This window comes from Alligator sinensis, unplaced genomic scaffold (genome assembly GCF_000455745.1).
Source record: "Alligator sinensis unplaced genomic scaffold, ASM45574v1 scaffold428_1, whole genome shotgun sequence".
In the NCBI taxonomy this organism is placed as follows: domain Eukaryota; kingdom Metazoa; phylum Chordata; order Crocodylia; family Alligatoridae; genus Alligator; species Alligator sinensis.
The window spans coordinates 2887998-2909511 of NW_005841919.1; the positions used below are offsets into that span (position 1 = coordinate 2887998).

The 21514-nt window shown below is 39.3% G+C and overlaps 1 protein-coding gene across 2 annotated transcripts in view; it reads left to right on the forward strand.

The window, feature by feature from the left end:
• SLC9A3 (solute carrier family 9 member A3) overlaps positions 1-21514 on the forward strand; it is a 104782-nt gene that overhangs the window by 68799 nt on the left and 14469 nt on the right. For both annotated transcript variants that reach the window (XM_025198327.1, XM_006018996.2), the window contains 9 exons: positions 1082-1242; positions 2720-2798; positions 4504-4681; positions 6343-6563; positions 8640-8842; positions 9637-9726; positions 12538-12608; positions 14255-14384; positions 18459-18574. In XM_025198327.1, the coding sequence (XP_025054112.1) occupies positions 1082-1242; positions 2720-2798; positions 4504-4681; positions 6343-6563; positions 8640-8842; positions 9637-9726; positions 12538-12608; positions 14255-14384; positions 18459-18574 (1249 nt within the window). The remainder of the gene's footprint in view (positions 1-1081; positions 1243-2719; positions 2799-4503; positions 4682-6342; positions 6564-8639; positions 8843-9636; positions 9727-12537; positions 12609-14254; positions 14385-18458; positions 18575-21514) is intronic.

The following is a 21514-nucleotide window of genomic DNA, read 5'->3' on the forward strand; positions in this document are numbered from 1 at the left end:
CGAGATTATCCCATGACTGGGACAAATTTATACTTCTACCAAGTGTCTGAGGTAGTATGTAGGGTTTAAAAACAAGCAGTTCAGTTGAAGTGTATATCTTGTCAGATCAACTTTGAGATAAGAAACTTTCATTATGGCCTAATAATTTTTAAGCCAATATCATGATTTTTGACACTGGGGATTGGTAATCCTGATGTCAGAATTTTGCGGTCTGTGAAAACTTAAAAACTCACAAGCCTTTCTATGTGTACTACTAAATCTATTTTTATAATATCTCATCAGTGGCCCCTTATTGCATTGGTTACTGCAGTAAAGTATTATCAGAAATCTCCATATAATAGTCAAAATTTCCAAAGTCTAATGTTTATTTTTTTCCCAGAGATCCACTTGCTGCATAGCAAATTACATAGAATTCACTTCTTTGCTTCAGCCTACATTTTGTCTAAAGAAATGCTATACTGAGGCATTGATTTGATGATCAAATTATTTCAGTGTTGATTTCCACTACAGTCTGAATACCGTGTTGTCCTTTGCCTATTCTAAAAAGTGAAATATTGATTCTAACCTAGTAAAATCTGAAGCTAAAATTATGGGGTTTTTTTCCTGATAGCACTAGGGACTACTGTCTGGTAGAGCTGGCTGCTAGCTGCTCTACTGGCAAATCGGGGTAGGGGGCTGGGACCTGCCCCTCCCCTGCAGCTCTTTCCAAGTCCTCTGCCCCTGATCAGGGAACCAGGGCCAGGAGCTCCCTGCTACTGGGGCAAGGGGACATTGTCCCTGCCCCAGCAGCAGGCAGCCCCCCTCCCCCCCGGCCATGGCTGTGTGACAGTTGTCTCCTGACACAGTGCTCTCTGCCAACCCCCGGACTAGCACCCCGGGGAGCCTGGAGCTCCCCCCAGTGTCAGCAGAGGCCTATTGCAGGACTATAGGAAACTTGGTGCAAATATGCTCCCTAATCCTCACATTTGTAGATGCCTACCCAAGAACATTTACTCCGAATTAGTTTACACCAGAGTAAATCTAGGCCAGAGTAAATGCATGTGTAGACTCCCCTTGTAAATAGGTTTCTTTGTTTTTGTAGGCGACCTTAACATTGGGCTACTGGACTTTCTCCTGTTTGGCAGTCTGATTGCAGCAGTGGATCCAGTTGCGGTTTTGGCTGTGTTTGAGGAAGTCCATGTCAATGAAGTTCTGTTCATCATTGTTTTTGGAGAATCGCTGCTAAATGATGCTGTGACTGTGGTAAGAGGATTTGTGCACAATTCTTAAAGGTTTTTACTGAAATAATGCATTCCTTATGGCATAAAATAGTACATAGTGGTCTTTTCTATATGCAACGCTGACTGAGCAGTAGCTCATTACTGCTGCACAGTAGCTTGTTACTGCTGTGCAGTAGTAACAAGCTACTGCTCAGTCAGCATCACCAAGAAGCCATTCGGGGATGCTACTGTGCAGTAACTCTGGTTACTGTGTAGTCATTTAGTATGTGTGTATGCAAGTACTAAATGACTGCACAGTAACAACTGCCCAGTCAAAATCTCATGTAAATGTGGTCAGTGTATCTTTTCATGTTTTCTGAGTCAGGTACTGCCCAGAAGTTTTACTAGAGTGTCCTGGGTCTGTGCCTTATTTGCAAAAATGTACTGTGAGCATAAAATAGTTGAATATAAGTTATTTGGTGCATTTTTTTCTCTGATTGGATGAATATTTAAAATAATGCTTCTGATACAAATACTTTTCTAGTCATCATGTCTATTGTGAGTTGAATATATGTCTAAATGCTCTCCCAAACAGGAATGTTTTCCTGAATCGGGACTGTATTGAACAGATGTGCTACCTCCATGATGTTTGATACTGGGAAATGCTCTGTACATTCTTGCTTCTGTCCAGAGACATTTAATATCAATGCCTGCTTTTTCTTTACTTGGTAAAGTTTATGCCAGTGGGGTGCCTGACAATTTAGATGTATAGGTGAGCTACCTGAAAAGTGCCAGTGTGAGTATGGTCATGGGTCTGAAGGGGAAGTATGATGGTAAATTCTGCTATGAATTTTTAAAGACATTTTTCATCATTTATTTTTCAATGATAAACCCAATTTCTAAAAGTTTGCAAATCCTGTTAAAGCTTCCTAAAAGCCAAGATATTTTTACCAAGAACTTGTTATTTCTGGTTTTTCATCCAAAAAAAAGTTTGGAAAGTGTAGAACCTTCCTATTATTTTGATTAAGAATTTTTTGTGCAAAAAATCTGTCAGCAAAAAATGTTGAAAGTTTCTGTAAATGTGAACCTGTTAAAAGCCCTCACTGAAGTCTCTATGTTGGTTTTAAAAGGATATTTTTGAATGAGAATTATAATCCAGGAAGCAGCAGAATATTTTGTTCTACTTTTTCTAGATCCTCCTTCACTATCTATGCCTCTTTTTAGAAATTGTCTGACAAGCAGGAGATAAGATATCGGGTGATGCCACGGTGATTGACAGTCTAGAAAACCCTTAGATACGCAAACTTAACCACTAGCCATAGGCATAACTATCATATTTTCTAGATTTCATATTTGCCATGTTTTGACCTATTATTAATTCACTATGTGATTTTTTTTTTTCCAACTGTTACAGTTCAACAAAAAATCAAGTTATCTAATGCCAGGCCCATATTTGGGATAATTTTAACTGGTTTTAATTCAAAAATATATACTAAGTGAAGTCACTTTTTTCCTTTTAGGTTCTCTACAATGTCTTTGAGTCCTTTGTTGCAATAGGAGCAGAAAATGTGACTGGGGTGGACTGTGTAAAAGGCATAGGTGAGTAAAGTTAACTCTGTGTTACACCACTGATAAAACATGTGTAGACTTTAAAAGATTAAATACTTACAACTGTATCACATGATGGTCTTTTGCTGTTACTTTTCCCCTTCCATCTATACCCTCAGATTTTGGTGGCGCACAGAATGAACCCATATTTGCATGTCCTGGACATTTGAGAATTCTGAGAGAGGAATTTTAATCTCTATAGAAGCTGTTGGGTATTGGACCTGGCTTCTGAGCTCCAGGGCTAGGGACAGACATTACAAATAAACCAGTTTAAGTAGTCAGAAAATGGTTTAAATCTGTAACAGACAGATGTTCAGTGCACATAAACCAGTTTGAAAATGGCTGAAAACCATTTGAGATAAACCTGGTTGAATATAGTATCAGACTTAATTGATTTGGGTCAAACTGGTTTATGCAAAGTCTGTCCCAGACCCCTTGCTGGTTTAAGATAAACCAGATACCCCCAACATCCCAGCATTCTCTCTGGGATGGGTGGAGCTCTCTGTTCCACAACAGAGCTGCCCCGCCCCCCTCCCTGGCTGGAGCTTGGCTGAGACTGCAGGCATCTACCTGGCTTTCCCCTGCTCCCCGCCACTCCCCTCCCCTCCCCACTTCCTGCTAAGCAGGGATTCCCCCATCCCCTCTGCCTTACACAGACACCTCTCAGCATTAGCTAGCAGATCATGTGCTGGCTACGTGCTGTGGCAGAATCAACAGGTAGCTGGTAATGTCCCATTGTTGTATTCTTAATGGGGTGATAAACACTGTGTTAGGGGTGATAAACACTGTGCTATCAATTCCCTGCTGGGCTGGTCAGAAGTGGGGGAACACCTCCCTAATCAGAGCATCCTGCTGGGGCCTCTCCACACCCCCTTCAGCTTAACACTGTGGAAGGAAAGGAAAGGCTGCTCTGGTGCCCCCTGGCTTCTCACCTGAGCCACTACAGACATGTGCCTGCATTTATGGGATGTCTGTACAGCTACAAACTGATTCAGCCTAACCAGGTTAGACTAACCTGCAAAGATTGAATCAATTCAGGCTCAGGCTTTTTGAATGTCTGCGCCTAGCCCAAAGCAGTAACTGATTTAGGAGGTTAAGACCAGATGACTTGACAGTTATGTATGTGATCATAATCCTGCCACACGAGGTCTACTGTTTCAGAATCATTTCAGCACAATAGTTGTAACCTGCTGTCTTCCTGCAGAAGTAGTGTTTCTTTTGCCATAGAACTGTAGTACAAGGGCTAGCTTATATGTGATTACCATCAGATACCCAGCATTTGTTAAGGGTTATTAAGCAGTGTCGATACTGATCTTCCCCATTACAAGCTTAAGAGAATGCTGTACTGTTTCAGGAACCACTTCGTTAATGGTGATCTGTGTATATTATTTTTCTGTGGTTGGGGAAGCATTTGCATTTATGGAACAATGGAGAAAACTTGCTTGGGGAATACTTAAGGATTTGGGGTAATTTCACAAGAATTAACTTGTGTTTTCCTTGGAACTTTGCAAATGTTAACGTACTAAAAAATGGTAAATTTGTGGCATTCTTTGGATTATATTTTTGGAAGTTGGGATTCTTAGGCTATCTTCCAAATTTTTCTTTATCTCAGCCATTTGATAGGAAAATTAGTAACAATTGAGCCAATTAATCCTGCGATACTATCTTTGTTAATTTGTATTTGTTCTTGTTTCAGTGTCTTTCTTTGTGGTAAGCCTGGGTGGGACACTCGTTGGCGTTGCTTTTGCGTTCCTGCTGTCCCTGGTCACTCGTTTTACCAAACACGTTAGAATTATTGAACCCGGATTTGTGTTTATCATCTCATATCTGTCTTACCTCACAGCAGAGATGCTTTCTCTTTCTGCCATCCTTGCGTAAGTCCTTCATTTTATCAGTTTTTTCCCCTTGGCAGCACTGGAGAGGGAGCATAGTTTTTTAACATAAATGACAGGGAAGAGTTAAACCAGACAAGAAGACTACAGAATGCCAGACTAACAAAGCTTATTTTTCAGTTACAGTTATAAGCCACTAATGGATTGTGAATCCCAAACACCTCTTCTAGTCAGTCCTGAAAAGGAGTTTGATGTTTCCAGTGTCTACTCTTTAGTAGGAAGGCTGCTTTGGTAGAATAGAAACTCATTTATTGGTCTTCTAATGCAGTGTTTCTCAACCCATGAGTTGTAACCCAAAAGTAGGTCACAAGAATATATAAAAAAGTGGCAGCAACCTTTAAAAATGGATTCTCCTTTAAAGGAGAACAACATGGAAAACTATGCCTTGCAGGCTGGCAGAGTTCAGACTGCAAGGGGTTGCCAAGGGCTCCGCTTGCCCCACACAGTGGTGGCGGGGGAAGGCAGGGGGCAGTGGGTCAGGAGTGAGGGGCACCATCAGGGCCAGGAGCCTGTTTTCTATTTAAACTGTTTATTGGGTCAGAACTGACCATCAATGTTTACAAAAGGGTACTGGTACAAAAAAGGTTGAGAACCACTGCTCTAATGGCATTAGTACTCATTCCAGCTGCCCTTTTTCCAGTCAATTTGTGATGACTAAACAGCCAGATTCAAGGGAATGTCACTTTCTGTTGTTCTGGCCTGTCCTCTAAAATTTTTGAATATCCAAATTGTATATTATTCTTTTAAACTTTTGCCATGTAGCCAAGTCAATCAACCAAAACTTGCTATCAGGATAAACAGGGTAAGCTTTCCTGTTCTGTGTGGAGTCCCAGTACAATCTTTACCCACTGCTGTACGTTGAGTTGGAACATACCTTTAATCTCAATTTTGCTTACCCACTTTCAGATGTTATTAGCCTCTAGTGTTTTACATGCTTTCATCATCAAAAGCAGTTCTGCAGCAAGTATCTTCAAGATTGGGAAAACCCACTGCAAACAAATTATTAGCTTAGATTTATATCTAAGTAAACACATGCTTTAAAGTATTGGCTGTGAAATAGTATGGAAACCCAAATGGCAGAAGAAGCAGGAGTGCTTTTATGGGCTAATTAAATGTTGTTATCTACAGATTTTTAGGTGGTGCTTGTTTGTGGTACACATTCTGCCTAAACCTAACTTGACAGTGTTCACTGGAGTGTCTGCCTTAAGTTTAGGAGTCTGATTTGTAGCCGTGTAGGTCTGAGACAAAGAGGAGTACAAAACTAATATTCTTGGTTCAGAGGTGATACCTTTTATTAAACCAACTGAAAAATAGCAAAAACATTGCCTTTGTAAGCTTTCGGGCACTCAAGCCTTTCTTCAGCCGAAAGAAGGGTGTGCGCGCCCAAAATCTTACAAAAAAATATATATATTTTTTTGCTATTTTTAGTTGACCTAATAGAAGGTATCACCTCTGAACCCAGAATTTTAGAGTTTTGTATTCCTCTTTGCCTTCGTTTCTGAGAATTCTTAAACTTACAGTTTAATTTTTTGTCACAATTTGACAGCTTGGATGGCAAAGGGAAATACGATACAACAAGTGTTATTCAACAGATGATGGATTTCTTTTCAGGATAACTCAAGAAATAATGGGTTTCTTTTCAGGATAACTTTCTGTGGCATCTGCTGTCAAAAATATGTCAAAGCTAATATTTCTGAGCAGTCTTCTACCACTGTGAGATATACCATGAAAATGATGGCTAGTGGAGCTGAGACTATTATCTTCATGTTCCTGGGAATTTCAGCTGTAAATCCTGATATCTGGACCTGGAACACAGCTTTTATACTCTTAACATTGGTCTTCATCTCAATATTCAGAGTCATTGGTAAGGTAAACAATTTTCCTGCTGTAGCCATATATTAAAATTTGGAGTGTTGTTGCAACAGCATACTTTCATGCCATAGAGGATCTTGGAGGCTTGCACATATGTAACTTTCATTATTTTGGGTTAAAGTTATGACTCTTCCTTAGAAAAAGAATGGATTAGGCCTCATCAGTCACTGAAATGATGATAGTTTTTAATAGGATGTGTGGTGGCACACCTGATTAGTCCAAGGACTAGTTCCCTGAATTTTCCTGCTGTAATGTACAGCATTGATGTGTTAGATAAATGGGGATTTTTGTTAGAATTTGCAACCTAAAAAAAAAACCTTGCACATTATATTAATCATGTCTTTACTCAGCCATCTCTTTCGGTTCAATAATTAAGAGCTTGGATTAAGCTAATTTATTTTTTTAGGTACGCTTCGTATTTGGAGCATGGTGACATAAGAGCTATATACAATTTCAGCTCAGATTCACTGTCATAACATGGAGATAATTTCCAATGATTGGTGAAAACAAAGAGTGAATGTCTTTTAGTTGACACCAGAGGCACCCCAACTGAGAACCAATGAGGCAGCACAATGGTGGTTCTCAACTGGGGCACCGCCAAATTTGAAACATTGTGGAAGAGTGCTTTGATTCTAAAAAGATCAAGAACCACTGACCTGCACAAAATAAGCTTGGTGTAATTTCTTTACAGTTTCTGCATGTGTACAACAAAACACACGTGCATTTTTTACCCAAGAGTTACCTGATCATATTACACAGCTGTCTTTTTTGCAATATCACAACACTTAACAAAACAGTAATTAAACAACATAGACTTACTAATAGCTACACTATAGGAATACTCTTAAATAAAAATTCCAAATAACTATTATTTGAAACTAATTAATCTTTATAGTGCCAATACAATGATATAATCCCAGTTACTTTGTTGCACACTGGATGTCTACAGTAGCACAGGCACTCATTCTTTTTTGTGGGGGGACCCTCCCTATGTCTGTTCATTTGTAGGGTATTCTGCCTAGGTTTTTGCTGTTTTCCACTTAACTATGTCTACTTATGCCATTTTAATAGACTTTTTAAACTTTGGTCTTTTATCATTTTGAGGTAAAATGAGAAAACTAATACCATCACTAGAGTTGCTGTATAAAAAGAAGGGAGCATCTCAGTGCTGACCATTTTTTTTATAAATGTGATTACCAAAATCAGCAATGACAACAAGAGTGGAAATTAAAGCAATTAAACTACAAGGTTGACTAAAATTACTGGAGGCCTGGTGTTGCTGCCTTAACTAATTACAGCTCATGTTCTCCTGCAGGATTCACAGCAGTGATCTGAATATATTTACAAAGATCTGTCTTACTAGCAGATGGTGATCATAGCTGTTTGTTGGAACAAAAAAGACTGCTTCCAGCTAGAGGTGACCCAGAAAGGAGGACGCTTGCTAATTGCTACCCATAGCATGCACAGCATCCCTTTATGGGGGTGCCTGCAGTTACTCATCTGGAAGCAACATGATGTTTCCCACTTTCTTGATCTCCTGCTGAGGGAGCCTCTCCACAGACCCACGGTGTAGATGGAGTGTTGGCATAATGCCACTAGTGTATGGTCAAAGAAATCAGTGGTATAGCTTCTTCAGAAGATACTAGAAATTCATCTCTTCTTCCTCCACTTGTGCATTGTGTAGCGCATTGTGTTGCCAAGGGTCCCCTGGACTGGGACCCCTACCACCAATCATAGTGGAGTGTTCTGGTGAAATCATGGCTAATGGGAGTTTTGCCATTGACCTCAAATGAATCAGAATGTATCCAGTGGGCCCACGCTAGAGGCTAGCACCCCTCATACAACTCCTATATGACTCCCATAGCTGGCCCTTAGATAGTGCAGGATTTCTGGCTGCCAGGGCAAGCTGAATCTATTTCCTTTGATTAGAAGTGAAGGAGAAGGTCACAAGGGCTGCAAGGTAATTATAAGAAGAGAATCATAAATGTAGAAAGGGATTTTGCTTGTAAGAGACGATCAGACTATTTTTTGCGACATGTGGATGAGACTTTGACATTTTTGTTTATAGGGGTCGTTATACAGACGTGGATTCTAAACCATTACAGAATGGTCCAGCTGGGAATAATAGATCAGGTAGTGATGTCGTATGGTGGATTACGTGGAGCTGTTGCTTTTGCCCTGGTTGCACTTCTGGATAAGAACAAAATGAAAGCGAAAAACCTGTTTGTCAGCACAACTATCATCGTTGTGTTCTTCACTGTTATATTCCAGGTAATATAGTTACTTGATCTGGTTTCTTTCCGAAAAAGAGGAGACCCCCAAAAGGCATCGTGGTAGCACTAAATTGAAAGCAGCTCTCAACTGTGGCTTATATAGTTTCAGTGAGCCAGAAGCATAATTGGCTTTATAATTTTAGTAACAAGGATCCCACTTTATGCTTTCACATGGCTCCACATGGGACAAAACACAATTTGCTCTGTTCTAAAAAATGTTCTGCCTTGAATGAAGTGTATTAATAGAGTTCAAGTTGATGACATCTTTCACGTCCACTGAATAAGTAGAGGGGAGCAGTCATTTCTTGTTTACTACATTTTTAAATATTAAAATGCTTTACCAAACATCATCTTAAGCACAAGGTTTAGCTTCTAAACAGTGAAGTGCTGTATAGACAGAGCAGGGAGGAGGGGAAGGGAAGTGATATCCCAGCCCTCCAGCAGTAAATAGGAGTTTTGCCTTTGACCTCAGCAGGCCCAAAATGTCGCTAAGCATACTCATACTGGAGTGTCCCTCATGTCACTTATATGAGTTCAGACTTTTGATAGAGTATGATGTTATTTAGCTTCTAAATAAAATTACAATTTCCAGCTGAAGAAATCACCATTGACTCTACTTGTGGCTATGCTACACACCATCTGAGCAGGTATCTCAAAAAAAAATTACAGTGTTCTTAGAGTCTTGGTTTTTGAACACTGGACAATTTGTTATTTTCCTACAGCTTAGAATAGGTGTCAATCAGGTTTCTAAAGTGATTGTTAAAATGTTTATTGTAATGTCTCATTGTCTAGGGTTTGACCATCAAGCCTTTGGTCCAGTGGCTGAAAGTGAAGAAAAGTGAACACAGGGACCCCAAACTGAATGAGAAGCTCCATGGCAGGGTAAGGTTTTAAATGCACTATCCCCAGGGTTTGTGGTTTACAATAGAAACAATTAACAGTGGTGGGGAAAAATAGAACAACATTTCTAAACAGGTTATCAAGAACCTTTCCTTCTTTGATTGGAAACTTTTACTGAATTGAAACATTGCTGAGTTAATCGGGCCCAAAGTGCTTGCAAATCAAATTGTTTGGTTAAGGAAAGATATATGAAATGTACATTTACATGCACAATATACACCACAGGCTTTTTTCTCAGTTTGTTGATTATGTGAGGGGTTTTTTCCTCAGTTGTTAAAACATTTCTCTCTTTTTTTAAGTCACCTGCAGGTTATGGGCACATCCTGCAGTCAGATAACTGAATAGTTGAAATAATTGGCTGTAATTTCAGCCAGTTTTAGAAATGATGGTTGGGTTGGCCTTTTTGTCTTTTAAGTTCATTGTACATCACAGATGGATCATCAGAAACAGAAAGCACTGTGGAAGACAACCTACCCAACCTCTGAAACAGTGGAGATACTATTTATTCTTCCTTTGGACAAATTAGTAATGGCATCTTGACTTTAGGCTCACAGGGTAAAGTAAAAAAACAAAAATTATTTTACCATTGGCTATTTATGTAAAGACATAATAGGCTGAGCAATGAACTTGCAACTTGCAAAATTGTTCAGTCCTGCTCCTGAGTGAGTCAGAGGACTCCAATTTGAACATTACCAAACAGCTAAGATGTTTATGCTTACTCTTGTTGGTCTGTTGAGATGGCATTTGTTTTGAAGAGAAATGAAAGGAAATCTTCATGAATGCCCACGAAAAAGCAAAAACATGCAAACCACCTGTAAATATACATTCATATTTTATTCTTTTTTCCATCAATTAAAATGCTATCTAGTCACATTTTTGTCAGGTGCCTTTGTGCAAGTAACAAGCTAGGGGTGAAGTGATGCCATTAACCAGATTCCTTCGTTGGGTCCAGGGTAACACTGCACCACTACAACAAGAGTCCCAGTAGACATTGTGTCTCAGGGCTGTTCACTGCCTCCAGGAGCTTGTAGGAGGTGCAGCCCTGTGCCACCCTTGAAAGGATGCATACTCCTGGCCAGTATTAGATAGGTATCTTCCTTGTATCACCTTTCGCTGAACATCTGTGGCTGTGTTATATATTTGCTGAAGTCACATTTAGCATTGTAGATATATTCTATTCAGTAATAAGGCTAATCAAGTGCAACAGTCACCCAATGCCTTATTCAAAATCTGTTGATTAGTAGGTCCCCTAAGAACAGTCAGATATTCAGGATAAAGTTTTTTAGAAACTATGCAAACAAAATGCCAAATTCTGCTCTCAATCTCATTGACCTAAATCTGGGGTCAGAGTAATTCCACGTAAATAAAATTGAGTTATACCCTTGTCAGTGGCTACAACTGTACAAGCAGCGGACTGCGCAGTTGTTACTGCACAGTTATTTAGTTCTTTCATAAGCAAGTATGAAATGACTGAAAAGTAATTGGTGTTACTGCACAATGAGCTACTGCTCAATAGTTTGTTACTACTGCATAGTAACAGCATGTCATGGTTAGTGTCTGGCAATGCTACTGTATGGTAGCAACAAGCTACTGCACAGTAGTGTCTCATCTAGACATGCCCAGTTATTCCTTTTTTTTCTTTTATAAGTGCATAAACCATTGTTACTGCCTCTTCTAAACCAGTTAGTAGTTTCACACTCTGTCCTTTTAGCTCTTTGTCCATTCTTCTGGAGAGTAGACATTTCCCTCAGCAGAAAAGGAACAGCCATCTTTATTTTAACTCTGCCTAATACTCAATACCTGGGGCCAAGTTTTGTCCTCAGTGGCTGCATCTACATGAGTAGAGTACTACACAGTTGTTAGTAAATGACTGCACAGTAACCAGCATTACTGTGCAGTACCATCGCCGTGTAGTTTTTTTCCCGTGCTACTGCACAGTAGCTCATTGCTACCTTGCAGTAGCATTGCCAGGCACTAACTGTGACATGACGCTATTGTGCAGTAGTAACAAGCTACTGAGCAGTAGCTCATTGCTACTGCGCAGTAGTGTCGGGGGGGGAAAAAACTGCGTGGCAACAGTACTACGCACTAACATTGGTTACTGCACAGTCATTTAGTACTCGCATAAGTATCCAGTGCATATGCAAGTATTAAATGACTACACAGTAACCAGTGTTAATTCACAGTAACCATTGCCACATGTTTTTTTTCTGACACTACTGCGCAGTAGCAATGAGTTACTGCTCAGTAGCGTCATATCACAGTTAGTGCCCAGCAACCCTACAGCAATGCTGGTTACTGCACAGTCATTTAGGACTTGCATACACTTAGCAAGTCCTAAATGACTGCACAGTAACAACTGCACTGTCCTCTGCTCATGTAGACATAGCCACTGAGGACAAAACTTGGCCCCAGGTATTGATTATTAGGCAGAGCTAATAATAAAGATTGCTATTCCTTCTCTGCTGAGGGAAATGTCTGTTCTCCAAGAGAATGGACAAGGAACTAAAAGGACACAGAATGTGAAACTACCAACTGGTTTAAAAGAGGGAGTAACAATGGCTCATGCACTTCGAAAGTGTGGGGGGGGGAAAGAGATGCAAAAGTGAGATATGATACAAGAGGAATAAAAATGAAAGTTAAAATCAGAGTTTTCCTCCTTTTACTTAAACTTGTATAAAACAGGAATAATCAGCGAGCTGCTTAGATACGTAAAAAACAAAAACAAAAGCAGCACTTTACTTTAAACTCCATGCACTCCATGTGACATTAATACTATCCTTATTTTCCTAGGCTTTTGATCATATTCTTTCTGCTATTGAAGACATATCAGGACAAATAGGACATAATTACTTGCGAGACAAGTAAGTAATGCTAACTGCCCTTATTTTCCTGAATTGGAATAGTTAAGGAAATGGGAATGTTATTTAAAGTACTGATAGTATGCCTCTACCAAATGGCAAGGAAAATGGATATTTGTGAAATACATTAATGCTGAAGACAGCTTGGGTGGCACTGGTCTCTCCAACTGGTGAATTTCTGCAGATAGGCCCTTGGATCAGGTTTCAGCAACCTATTGCCCTTGTTTTGAATTAGGCCACAGAGAGATTTCATCTGGCCTGCCAAGCATGCCAAAAAATGGAAGGGCTGTTTATATATCATGCCATTAGTAAGAGAATGGAGACAATACACCATGCAGTGGTGGAACTGCCCCCTCCAGCCCAGATTAGGACTAAACATTTTGTCCTTGCAAACCCTGGTATTACTTGTGAAGCAGGTAACAATGCAGAATATACAATAGGAAGGATTTTTTTAAAATGATTTACTTCTCATTGTCCATGTTTGCTTACTTCTTTGTATTTCACTCAGCTTGAGAAAATGAAACTAGTCATTTCCAGTGAATTCACCAATGTGAGAAATAGTGTAGGGACAATTCACAGTCTAAATATTATTACATCTTTCTGATTCAGTGGTTCTTTTCAAGAGGAATTTATGGACTCTTCTTTGGTACTTTCTATTGCAAGGAAATCCTGCCTGTGAGCTAGTGATTTTTAAGTTTTTGAGGTTATCCATGTGAAGGGCTGGGACATGATCAATACCCTGGTTAAAGGATTATAAATTGAAAACATCAATTTATGGACCACGACAGTAGTGCATTTTCAGTTCCTACCACTGGAACCTTTTCAGTCAGTGCCACAACTAAGGCTTTGAATGAAGTTTTCAAATCTCATCATTTAGAGCAAGGGATCTATTCCTGTTAAATCTATTTAGGAGGAAAACCTTTGCACATTTGAACTGGAACACAATTGTAGCCTCTCTGGTGCCAGTATTGGGAACACAGTTTGGTCTCTCCTACATATTTTCCACCAAACAACAACTGCGCACCAGAATGAACACACACCGGAAATCTATCAAAGACAGAAATACCCAATTACCGGTGGGGGCACATTTCTCACAGGAGGGCCACTCTCTCTCCAATCTCTCAGTCCTGATCCTCAAGGGAAACTTACACAACACTTCCCAGAGACGAGCCTATGAGCTCTATTTCATCAACCTCCTGGATACTAGAGATTATGGACTAAACATAGACATTGGATTTTTGATACATTATAATCTGCCTGGCAACTGACTCTCCAGCCCAGCCCCTGGCTTCTTTACTTTTCATTCCATCCAGGAAGAGCACACACCAACTGCTGAAACTTCCTTAGCCTGACGAAGGGTTTTTGAACCTGAAAGCTTGCTTAATAACTATTCTCCAACTATTTGGGTTGGTCTAATAAAAGATATCAAATTCACCCAAGGAACCTTGTCTGCCTCTGTCCTTAGACCAACACAGCTACAACCTAAACCCCTGTAACTTCTACACAAGGTTTTTTCAAGAACACGCTTTGCTATATTTAGTAAGGTGCACAAAATGCTTAGTGTCCAGGAATGGCTGCTCATGCTAAAGGGAAAATGCTGTAATTGTGATTGATTGCCATTGTTAAAACAGTTTGTTTTAAATCGTTAGGTGGACCAATTTTGATAGGAAAATTCTCAGTAAAGTACTGATGAGAAGATCGGCACAGAAATCAAGAGACCGGATTCTTAATGTTTTCCATGAACTCAACCTGAAGGATGCCATTAGTTATGTGGCTGAGGTACTTCTAAGCTATTTCTCTTGCACTTAGTAACGTCATCTCTCTTTTTTGTAGATTTAACACATACACACATGCACGCACACGCGCGATATTGCCTTTGGTGTATTAGGGCAGAAGAATCTAAAGCAAATTTCTTTTCATCTATATTTTACATACTCATAAAAGGTGTTTTAAATGCATTGTGTCCTATTTTTACCTGTTCGTGTGGTTTCCCTGTGTTACCCTAATTCCTCAGTGCCAATGTGCCCTCTACATGTTGTGTTAGGTGTCGCTTAGCAGCTGCTCACCAGTCTTAACTTGCATTGAGCAGTACCATGATTTCACTGGGATTATGCAAGTGTGCACATGATATTAACCTGCATAAATGTGTCAGAATCTGTCTGAAAATCTGACACCAAAACACAATTTTTTTTTCCTGTACCAGCAAATTCAAAGTAACTTAAGAACAAAATCCTTTTGCAGTGGTTCTCCAGCTTTCACATTTTGTGAGCCACATTGTAAAAGGACACTCTTTTGAGGGACCAACCTCTCTTCTAACTCACTACCCCTTTCTTGTGTGAAATGCAAAGAAGAGCTTTAGGAATGACCAAGTTCACGGCTCCCATTCTGAGAACCAGAAGCTTACAGATATCTTACATTTCTACCAACCTCTAGGCACTGACAGACTGGGATACTATCTTTATAGCCTCATCTTCCTCCTGCTGTGATTCTGCATCTTGTGACTATGATTATGAGAAAGTCTAGTTAGTCCATACTCTTGCACTTAGCCAGTCTTCAGCCAGTCAGCTAGACCCACATATGAATTGCCAGGCAAAAGTTTTTTCTACATATAGTAGTCACTAAAAAAATGAATGGACCTAAACTCTTTGTGAAATTGGGCCAAATTCAGCAAATAGTTTTAGATGGAAAAATGAAAAATATTTTGTTAAATGTCAGAACCTTTCATTTTGAAACAAATTTTAGTTTCAGAAATTCAAATTTATTTCACTTTCTTGTTTCAAAATAGCCTATTTACTTAAAGTTGACCTAAATTAAAAAAAAAAAAATGTTGGTTGAAGAAAATGTTTGGGCTGACCAAAATGAAAATTAGGTGTTTTTGTCATTTTTTAGAAAGAATTTTGTTTTGATTTAACTTGAATCTAATATTTTTTTTTCTAATTTATTTGATTTCATCCGCCAAACCAAACATCCCAGTATACACCCATCACTACAGAAAGATTAGGTCAAGGTGCCTTGCTATAGTTGTCATACATAGAGGGGCTTCCAAAAGTATGATGACAGTTGACTCTTCACAGATGGGCAAACTACCTGTGACCAGCAATTTATTATGTTTTAAGTGAAACACATATCCTCTAAAAGTGTTTTGTGCTTCAAGCAGCTCACTGTCCATTTGGACCTGCCTAATTATTTTATGTGCCCAATGTCACATATTGACTTCACAAAGGAAGTACAAAAGGAATACCTGTTCACCTCAGGTATTTGGTTTCACATTTTGATTTTTTCCAACGTGTCCCTTCCACCCAAATTGGCAACTGCAGTTACTCATTCCTCATATCCACTGCATGTCAGAGGCAGCAGAGCAGAACAGTTAATGTTATCACTGTATAATCATCATTAAAGTGACATAGCTGGTTCAGTTGCATTCGCATATAAGGACCTTCATAACTAGTGGCCAAGGCCACCTTAAATTATACCAGCCTGCTAAATGGGTTTTACTGAGTTTGAGTCTAGAATTAAGATGGTATGACTGTAAGCCTTCCCAAGATGATCACAAGCAAAGAAGCTGCCTCCTGTCATAACCAGGAGGAATCTTTTCCCCATTGTGGTGTAGAGAGAGACTCTTTATGGTTAACCCTGGCTGTCACTGAGCCTAAGAGATGGATCAGATCAGGTGTTATGGAAAAAATTCTCAAGAACACTTCCACTCCCATCTCTCATTGGAAGTAACTCCCGAATGAGTGCATTTTAAAAAAAATGGAAACTAATTTCCCTTGAGACCAAGATTAAGTGTAAGTCTGTAAAAACAATGTGTTATCAGAAAATGTCAAGGCAGTTTTGAGTCTTGGATTCTGCCAGAGGGTTAAATAAATCATATGTGACATTTCAAGAATACATTCATGAGTTTACCTGTCCTTGTGCTGCATTAGTCGAATTCAATCAAGTATGTATGAGAGACAGTGTATATGAGGGTATGTGATTATACACCTGACCCTATTATCTGAAAGGTATTGTCACAGAGTCGTGAACATTTGTTATGGACATAAGAGAAACATACTCTGTGGCTCATGAGTCTGCACTAACACTCTCTAAAATCTGCCCATGAAGGAGAAGCTGCCCTGTGAAGATTGTAAGTAGGCTGGGCAGCTGACAGATGTACTTCGTGACCACTGTGGCATAGCACTGGTGTGTGTCCTCACACAAAGCAGTGAAGAACACACTGTTAACATGTTTACCTGCGTCACCCAGATTTCCTTATCACAGATAAACAGCCATACACACAAAATACTGCTGGCTTGTAATGGTTGCTTTATGTGTACATTGTCTGCTCTCTTTCACAACTGCATTGGTTTGTGCTCTGAATGAAGAAGCTTCAGGGATATCCTCAAGTACTGTAATCATTTTTTCTGAACCTAGTGTTATACAGATATGTCCTATGACTACATTACATGCATGCCTGAATGTCCCTCTGCTCATTCCACTACAGATAATGGCACAGATATTGTGTCTTCTCCCCCCCTGTAGTTTGATATCCTGTTAGTGACCATCTTAAGCATTGGCTAGTTGGAGTGCGAGACTTCAACTCTTAAGTCTTACTGACAGGCTACATACAGATTCACAAACCTGGTTCTTTCTGAAGAAGTAGATAATAAAAGTTGGCCCCACGTGTCTTAAAAGAAAAGGGAAACTGACGATGTGATATATAGCCACTGTAAACAAAAATGATTCAATAGCACTTTCAGGTGCTATATCTTACTTTGCAGCTTTCTATTTTGTAATCCTTTTCCTATCTTTATAAATATTTGCTGTCTGAAAGACATGGGGTATAAATTTGCTCCGATGTGTTTAGACTCTCTTGTTTGCCATGTTGTGTGCTTATGGAAATCTAATATGGTCATTGCAGAGTATAATTTAAGAAATCACAAGATGATGATGCTTTATTTTAAGAATGAAATAGTTCTGTCTTTTTGGGGATGGATATTTTTCTATTCCTCATTGATTGTAGGTTTAGCTGTAGAATCAAGTCCAAGGTCTCTATGCTAACCAAAGCCACATATATGGGATTGGCATCACTACCTGAGAACGTTTTTCATCCCCTACAACTATAACTCCACTCAATGGCCACCAACTTTCTGAACAACAAAATTGCCAAGTAGAAGAGTGAGGTTTGTAAATACAGGTGACCAAACTTTCAAAGGAATTAACTTTGAGGGTAATTACTCTTAGAACTAAAAGCAAAACTCATTTTTTCAGTGCATCTTCCACTCAAGCATTTTTCCTGCTGGCAAACACACAGTCAGTGCTGAATTAACATTTGGCTCCTGGCTGTGAAGGAAGAGAAAGCTATAATTGTTATTTCTTGGAAGGCATTACAGTTAGAACAGTAATGAGTACCAATAGAAGAACCCAGATATGTATATTCTGCTGTGTTGTGATCTGCTATATGAAAATCTTTTTGTCCATTATTGAAAATAATTCCTTTTTGAGAAAAAATGGAAATGAAGACATTCAATGACTCTCTTTGATGGCTTTTTAAGCATAGGTGAACAATTTGCAAAGAGCCAAGTTCTTGTAAAATCACTTATGCCTCAAACGTACAGCTGTCAACTGTGACTCAATTGGCAATGCTGTTTTTCGGTCCTTTGCACAAGGTTGAATTTCACCCTAGGTAAATAAATCACATGAGGAAAAAAATCCTATTACATAAATAAAAATTCTTCCTTGTTCTTTTGTGCTTTGCATCCATGGAAGTTTCAAAAAAAATGGCAAGTTTTCTGATATACAAGTATTAACTTAATATATCCTTTGGCTGAATATTGTAGAGCAATAATGTGCCTTATTTCTTTCTGTGACCAGGGAGAGCGTAGAGGGTCCTTGGCATTTATTCGATCCCCAAGTACTGACAACATAGTCAACGTGGACTTCAGCACACCACGACAATCTGCTGTAGAAGCCTCTGTCTCCTATTTATTGTAAGTCACTTGGATAGTGATTATTTTTGTTTCACTTTTCACTCGCATATGATTGCATAAAAAAGTTTATTTGCAAAGTGTGAAAAATGTGATTTCAAGGAGCCAGATTCACAATGGATGTAAGATGCTTCCTTCCTGACTTATATTTTGTATTCACTTTGCATTGGTGTAGATGATACAAAAAGATGCAAAATAAAAAAGAATCTCCTGTTCTTTTCTAATCTCATTCCTGTATGCTTTGTCGAATATATTTTTATGTATGTCAAAAGCTATACATGTAAATAGAAATAGAAAATATCCCATCTACCTGGCAAAAATAAATGGCAGTGCATTTTTTAAAAAGGGAAGCATGGATTTTTCTTAATGTTTGGAGAATTCAGGAACAGCTAACTAGATTTTACTCAACCTTTCCCAACTTAAATCTCCCTGGTCAAAACCCAGATGTCATGAATTTTAGCCCTAAAGCTGAATTTGTCAGAAAATGTATGTGCATGTAAATACAGGCCTTATTGTCACTATGATTTTGTACACCTCTGTAGTGAGCTATGTAAATACTATAATTCCACATCCACGGAATTAGCCATAGAATACCTTCTCTTACCCTATCTTGGGGAACTGTGCTCCAGCATTCATTTTAAAACAACAAGGTTGGCATCTGTTGACAGCCTGAAACAAAAGCATCAGGAGGTATGAATTTGACCATTTATCTCCATGGGATATTGAGTCTGAAAGGAATGCATCAAAATGGCTAAAATATTTTTCTACCAATCACTTTGGCAGAAATGTACTTTTAATATTGAAGTGCTGCCAAGAAAAAGAGAGGGAGAACAACTTTTTTCCCTATTACAGAGAATAGGACATGTAGTAATGGCTTGAAATTACAGCCAAGTAGATGTATCTAGGATATCAGGGAAAAACTTCTTCCCTTTCAGAACAGTGAGGCAATGGAATAGACTGCCTACAAAAGTTGTAGAATCCTCTTCATTGGAGGTTTTTAAGAAGTTGAATAAGCTTTGGTTATAGATGAGTTGGGTGTTAGCTGTAGCCAAGGCTGGGATTTTGACTTGGGTGTGCTGATGCTCATGCTGGGACTTAAACCCAGAGGGTGCCTATACACGTGCATCGAGGCTGCTCCGACATGCTGTAATTACAATGCTTCGGTGCATACTTGATTAGTTGCGTCTGCTGGAGTGTGATAATTACTGCACTCCAGCAGACTCCAGAGTCATGTGCATCAGTGTCCTCATGTTTAAAAATGGTGGCAGGAGTTCTTTAACTAAAGCTCATTCAATGAGCTTTAGTTAAAACACCCCTGCCGCCATTTTTCAGAGCAGGGACACTGATACACATGACATTCTGGGCACTTTAATTAGAGTGGCTCTCGCCTCCCAGAGCACATGTATAAACGCCCAGCGGTTCCTGGGAAGAATGTCTTCCTCCTCCACTCAGGGTCAAACCAACTGCCACATTTGAGTTCAGATTGGCATGGACTGTGAGGGTTCTTGCCTTCCTCTGTAGTGAGGGGCATAGTCCTCTTTCTTGGATCTCTTGAGTATACAGGCAGTCCTTGGACTTGCAACACAATTGGTTCCTGAAAACCACGTCTTAAGTCGAAACGTAACTCGGAACCAATTTTCTCATAAGAAACAAGGTTATAAATGGGGGATTGGTTCCTGAACCAAGGCCCAATACCCTGTTTTCACCAAAAATACCCCAGAATTTTGTACTCGATCAATTATAGATGAGTACTATAGCTACATTAGTGTATTTATATTATAAATAGCAATCATATTGATTTGGAAGGATTTCTTTGAGGTGACTTTGCTGGACTTTTTGAAACACTCTTGGTTGGACTTTTTGAAGGGTTTCTGGCTGGAGTCTTCTCAGGAGTCTTGGCTGCAGGTTTTTCTGGAGTCTTGTCTGCTTTCTTAAAGAAAGTGTCCAAGGAAGTTTAGACAGATGTTCTCCAGGGAGATGAGCGATGCAGCAAACTTGTTCGCTGGCTTGGCGTAACATTGGATCAAGCATTGTAAAGTCGAAACTGGCGTAAAGTTGAAACAGGGTGTCAATTTATAAATGTTGTAAGTGCAAAGCGTTGTAACTCGAAACGTTTCAAGTCGAGGACTGCCTGTATTTAACAACTACTTCCTGTCTTTGCAGTGGCAGGACATTGACCGTGCCCTCTGCTTTACCAGTGTTCAATTAGAGGTTGTTTTTTTGATGATTTGGGCATTTTGTCTGGTAGATTTGTGAGATGGTTGTTTGCAAAATTTTTAAGAATAGGTTAGACAAACACTTGTTCAGGATGGTTTAGATAAGGATAGTCCTACCTTGAGCAGGGGGTTGGACTAGACCTACAGATGTCCTTGCTAGCCCCCCTTCTCTATGAAAAAATATTAAAATGTTGTTTCAAAATGATTCATTTTTTTTTCATTTCGACTGGTTCTATAGAAAGTTCATTGTTTTGGAAATTCCATTTTTTTAGTGTAATCTTTTCATCACAAAGCACCACGGGTAGTTTTTTTAATGTGCTTGCCCAGTAACACTGAATTACCAGCCATACACTGGGCCAGCTTGCTTTATCCCTATTCTCACTGAGCGCATCTACACATGTGCTTTAATGCCCAGTAGCTTATTTTACTGCACGTTAAAGTGTCACATAAAAAACCATGCTATTATACTAACACAGTAAAATAGGCTACTGAGCATTAAGCGTCACCTAAAAACCATGCACAATTGTTACTTTGTATTAAGGCAGCCTAATGTGAATTTGTTTAGTACCTCACATTGGAGGTACTAACTTTAACATGATCAGGAAAAACACCTTAATGCACATGTAGATGTGCCAAAGAACCTCACTTTATTTCTTGAGTTGACCTGCTGATTTCAGAGGGTCTGTATTTGGCCCCCTGATGCCATTCACTTGTTCTTATCATTTTC